At 40.0% G+C, this 6,000-nt stretch overlaps 1 protein-coding gene across 1 annotated transcript in view; it reads left to right on the forward strand.

Annotated features, from left to right (window-relative positions):
• The window catches only part of cnppd1 (cyclin Pas1/PHO80 domain containing 1), a 45,191-nt gene extending 39,609 nt beyond the window's left edge, over window positions 1-5,582 (forward strand). The window contains exon 8 of the mRNA XM_048534743.2: window positions 1,055-5,582. Within this exon, the coding sequence (XP_048390700.2) occupies window positions 1,055-1,774 (720 nt within the window). The 3' untranslated portion in view covers window positions 1,775-5,582. The remainder of the gene's footprint in view (window positions 1-1,054) is intronic.
• The last annotated feature ends 418 nt before the right edge of the window (window positions 5,583-6,000 follow it).

Genomic DNA, 6,000 nt, shown 5'->3' on the forward strand with positions numbered 1-6,000 from the left:
GTATACATTCCTCATGCATTTGACTTCCCAAAATGCATCATCTCACACTTGTCTGAAATATCTCTATCTGCTGTTTCTTCATCCAACGTTTTGACTGTTGTCAGCAAGACTGTTGCATCCTTTGACAACCTTTGTAACCATCCACAACTCCACCAATTTTCATGTAATCTGAAAACTTACTAATCAGACCACCAGCATTTCCATCCAAACCATTGATATATATTACAAAGACCAAAGGTCCCAGCACTGATGCTTGTGTTACACCACTGGTCACAGACCTCCAGTCAGCAAAACACTCTTCACAACTACCCCTCTGTCTTTGAAAATCAAGCCAGTTTTAAATCCAAATAACCAACTTGCCACAGATCACTTGGAACTTAATGTTCTGGATCCTTGTCAGGTGGTTTACTAAAGTCCATGTGGACAACATCAACTGCCCTACCTTCATCAGTTATCTTTGTCACATTCTCAAAAGAGCTTAATCAAACTTGTGACGTAGCACCATTCCCAGACAAAGCCATACTGACCTGTTTCCACACTGCAGGGATTCTATGATCTATGACCACTGCTAATAAGTCCGTTATATTCCCCAAATGTGAATAAATCCTCTCCCTCAGAATCTTCTAATTTCCCACCATTGGTGTTGGGAAATTACACAGGCCTGTAATTTTCTGCATCAGTTTCAGATAGACATTGGCTATCTGTTGCTAACAACACACTAGCATATCTGGTGTGGTAGGAGAGCCTTGGACAATTAATTTGGAAGTTTGTCACTGGTTCATGACTAACATTTGCTTTGTCTGCTGCTGTGCTTAACACTGGCGGTTAAGTAAAGCTTCAAAAGTTAGCTTTGACATGTCGATGTGCTCTGTTAGTGTTCTGAGTGCATCATAGTACTCCGTTAGCCAGCCCAGTTAATCATTCAGTGATGATCACAATCTGGTTTCAACAGTGAATCTAATAAATTGGATAGATTTTGTGCAGATTCCAGGAAGGATTGACAAGTGAGTTAGGTTTGACTGTTAAGTTTCTGGCTTCTTTTGTTTCGTTGTAGGTTGCCTGCATGATGGGACTTGTGTATCTTACCAGCGTTGCAGGAATTATTGCTGGAACTGCAGTCCTGCGCCAGGCCATGTTTTCAAAGGGCCAGATGTGTGTGATCGTCCAGAACCAAGAGCCTGTTTTGAGCCAGGGGGTTATCCTGGACCCAGTGGAATGCACCAAGGAGGCCAAAACCTTTCTGTCAACACCATTTGAACCAGCAGCCGGTAGTTTGGCCCAGTCTGGAGGCTCTCCTTCCAGTCTTCCCTGCTGTTTCTTAGAAGCTGATGGTAGCAGGGCAAACTCTGGCATCGGGGTAACTGCACTGTGTCTTTGGGGGACAGTCCTGACTTCACTCACTTATAGTAATGACCTGAGGACCACTCGAGAGAGACCTGGAATCGCAGTGCCCATTTCTTGTTCAAACTGTTGTAAGCTGCAGAGTGAGAACAAGTTGGCCGTTAAATGCCAGTCATCAAACCAAACATCCGTCCAGATCACTTTTCGTCGCAACCCATTGGAAGTTTATGCCTCCCTCCATTCACACAATGCCTTGTCTCATGTTGGATGCGATGGTTGTACAAAAGAGACTGAGTTAACAGGAAAGCCCCTTCAAAGCGTTGAACGACTGATGGACATCTTGTGTCTCCCTGGTTCCCTAAGGATGAACAGATGCCCTGTGGAAACAGCACTGGCATTTAACCAGCTTGCGATGCCAGTCTTACCCAGTTAGGAGAAGCGAGGTTCCATCGATCAGATTTTTTGGAATCGATAGTTACAGCTATGTCAGACTGAATTGTTTCGTCTTCTTTGCCCCCATCCCTATCCAAGTTAAGAACATTGAAATGATCTTAAATCCAGCCATGAAATCAGCAAGACAGACATTAAAATCATGACTTAACCTCAGTCAACTACAAAAATCTGGTGTCCAGAATTGGCAGCTATACCTAACCGAAACAACAGTGAAATATGCCATAAATTCACCAAATGCCATCAAGTTTGAGCTTGGTATGCAGCTGGCCTTTTTGTCTTCAAGACAAAAATTACAGACACGGGGGCTAATATGAGCAATAAACCTGATTTATAAAAAGACCCTTCCGTTTATCCTGATCCTTGTATCAAATATCTCAAAGTGCTTTGCATACAATGAATTACCATAAAATGCAGCTGTCCCTTACATAGGAGAACATAGCAGCCTTATGCATAGCAGGCTCTACTCAAAAACATTACAACAGAGTTCCCCCAGGGAAAAACAAGAAGAATGGTTTGTTTGATGCTATTGGGTGAGAGAGGGATGTTGACCTGGGCAAGAGAAATGCAGAGCAGTCAAATTTTCTTTCACATCCAGCCTAACAAACTGGAGCAAGAAGACAGTAGCTCTCTTTGACATTTCAGCCGAAAGACAGTATCTCTGGCAAAGCAACACTGCTGTGCCGTCAGCTCCCGCACATCTGTAATGTGTACTGACATGTTTTGATTGGAACCAGAATCCGAATTTTTTTACTGCAAATGAAGGAAGATATGACGTAAACACTGTTGGTTTGTTGTACTTTGTTTATTTTTGAGTCATGAGCCCTAATACATCTGGGATTTCAAGATTGTAAATTTCGATACTTTTTATTATGGTGATCGAAGAAATTTTTTTAATGGAGAAGTTTAATGAAAGTGGCTAAGAAATGGACATGGGATACAAAAAAAAGTCAACATCTCTGAAATCTTAGCCATATGTTGCCCTTTGATGTTGAGAGATAAGAAAAAAAAGGAGACACCTCTTTTAACTTTGGGAACTTAAATTTTCAAAAACAAAACACCTTTTGTGCTATGAGTGCCAATTGTACTGTCTGTTGTATTCACAATGCAGCTTTACAGTTGGGTCTTAGAGAATATCAGAAGGCAAGTTTGACTTTCTGATGGATATTTCTTCAAAGGGTGAGTTTTTCTTAACATGAACCATTTCATTTTTGTTTCACTCCTGCAGTTAGAGAGCTTAGGAAAGCCCTGACAAAAAAGAACAAAACTCTTGAAATGGTTCGTTGGGAAAATTAAACTTTGGGTATGTGTGTACCAAAGGATTCAGCCCCATTGAAGTGACACAATTGATGGTTACCACTTTGCTCTGAAGTATTCACTGTGGAGTTGGGAAAATCAGGCCCTGTTGGGCTAGTTGCTGAGTGATTGAAGTGCATCTGGATAAGGAAGCATTGAAGGTTAGGGAAATTTCATAATTACACTTGGTTTAATTCGGTAATCACTTAACCAGGATTTGGCTGCAAAGATCAACTTTTGGTCTCTTCCAAAAGGATTTAATTGTGCTCTGCTGCGTGTAGAATATACAGTTGAAATGTAAATAGTTCCCTCTTCTTTCTACACAAATGTATAGTTCTGCATTTTTGATGCTGACTATATTTTGCAGCCTCTGTTGTAATTTAAAACAAGGATAAGTTCAAGAGTAAACTTCATTCTCTCCCCAGTGCCCAAGCCTATTTTCTGGTCTTTCCGGATTACTGTCTTGTGGTAAGTAAGCAATTTCTTTGAACTGCTTTGGTCCTGGTTTTTCTGATTCCAGACGGGATGTTTGGAGTGATGGAAGGTAAAATCTAGTTGGACTGCTGCTTCTGATCACTACCTAAATAGGCCAGGCCGTGCAGGATATTTGCATTGGCAAGGTTTGTTAGAATAGAATTTGTCATCACCCCTGCCCCTTACAGTTTGAGTGTGCCAGACTTTTGAGGCTTAAAACATTGATTGGGTTAAATGCGGGAGGACAAGGTGTACCTGAAAGAACTCACCCAGCAAGGATCATGTGCCTCTGGAAACAGAAGGCATTAGTTTAAAAAGAACACTTTGAGACATGTTGAAGAAATGTAGCCCCCAACAGGTGAAATATTTTGTATCAGAAAACTGTACATCCACCAGCTATTTTGAATTTGCGAATTGTAGCCTTGAAAATTTCAGCTAGTCATTGAATTGGTAGTGTGTCAAAATAATCAGAGCAGTCTTTGCTACCAAGCATCATCACAGCAAGTATCCTATATAGTGCAATAGGCTTTGTACCTGTTAAATTTGGAATGATGTCTAGAAAGAGCTAGCATTCTAGAAAGATTCAATTGCCTCCCTTCCTCTGATCATACTTGATGGCCAGAGGTTTACGTTTATGAAAGATAATCTAAATTCAACAAGCAAGCAACATTTTTGCTATAATGAAAACCATCCTGGTGAAACTCGGCAGGTCTGGCAACATCAACGGAGAAACAGAATTAATGTTTTCAAATCCAGCATAACCCTTCACTGAATTCAAAACTTTCTGTCTCTACAGTTGCTGCCAGACCTGCATTTCTCCAGCACTTTCTGAACTGATTTCAGCTCTCCAACATCTGCAGTACTTTGTTTTCATTTTAGTGTTTTTGCTAACGTTAAGGTGGAAATTTATTTTTCAGGTATTCAAGTTTAAGTATCTATGCACCAGTACTTTAGTGCAGGTTCCAACAGGGCTGCAGACCCAAAAGAAAAAGCTAAGCAGAAAATGCTGGAAACCTGAAATAAATGCTGGAAACATGTGGATATGTTGGGTGTCTGTACACAAAAACCCGTTAAGATTTTGGCTTCCAATGCCCCAGCCAAACAATAGCCATTGATTGTTAAGGATATTTGATATGCCACCTCTGTTAGTTCTGCTCATGTTAAGTGCTTTGCAGATGATGTCACACTGAAGTATCATTCACCCACAAGTAACACACACATGCAGGAAACTCTCAGCTGGTCAGGCAGCAGAATGAGAAATACAATCAGTGTTTTGGGTCACTGACCTTCTGTTATTATTTCAGGTTTCTAGCATCTGCAGTGTTTTATCTGTATGCCCCTTGTAAATATTAAATGCCTTTCTATTCAACTGACTTTTGAGGAACACGGCAGGAATAAAACATGCATTTTTCGGATTAAATTTAATTCAATTGTGAAATTTCCAACAAACTTGCTTAAACAATGTAAAGGTTCAGAGGAAGCTGAAACTTAAAAGTACTACTGTTGAGTTTTCAGTTGATTAAAATTAGAATACAGTTCCAATCTTACAGTGCAGGACGAGTGTACTAACTACAGTATTTCTAATTTATTTTCATTGGCAAATAATGCTGATTAAAGGAGCACATCTGAACTCATTTAATTTCTTTTTAACAGGACTTTATTGTTACAGTTCATTTATTATGACTGGGCTTTCCTTCCACAGTACTCTCCTTAAGTGAAATTCTTATTTGGTTAATGCAGTTGTTGTGACGGAATACTTCCTTTTGTTATAACACAGTTTCACTCTGTAAAGACGCACCCACTTATATATTTAACACATTCGAAATTGTTACATGCTAGTATTAAAAACTGCAGAACTATTCCTGCATTTTTATGGTTTCGCTAGTTTTGTACTCTTGTCAGTTCGTTGTGATGTATCTATAATTTTCAGGATTATTTGCTGTACTGTGGTCACATCATTTTCATATCATTGTTTGTTTCAGCTAACTTCTAATAAATGATCTCAGTTGCATTTAAATTAATTTTTATGTGTCACATTCTGGTGTGTGCCTTTGAAAGTTAGATTATATTTGAATAACCACAGCTGGTACTGCTTCAGTGTCACTGTGATAGAACGTAGGAACATCATTAGACCATTCGGCCCAATCATCCTGCTCCACCGTTCAACATGATCATGGGATCGATCTCAGTGTCACACTCACGTGCTCTCCCCACCTTGCCACCTGTAGCTTCTAGAAATCTAGATCCTTCTTTTGTAGAAGCTAGTGGAATTATGCAGAAGGGGTCTGCAGCAGTTCTGTTATCTAGTCTGACTATTATTTAGTGCCAGTCTCCTGCCTTTTCTCCATGTCCCTGCACACTATACTATCTGAAAAAGCATTTTTGAATACCTGCATTGATCCTGTTCCCATCACATTCCCAGGGAAGTGTATTCTATAT

This window comes from Stegostoma tigrinum, chromosome 7, assembly GCF_030684315.1.
Source record: "Stegostoma tigrinum isolate sSteTig4 chromosome 7, sSteTig4.hap1, whole genome shotgun sequence".
Lineage (NCBI taxonomy): Eukaryota > Metazoa > Chordata > Chondrichthyes > Orectolobiformes > Stegostomatidae > Stegostoma > Stegostoma tigrinum.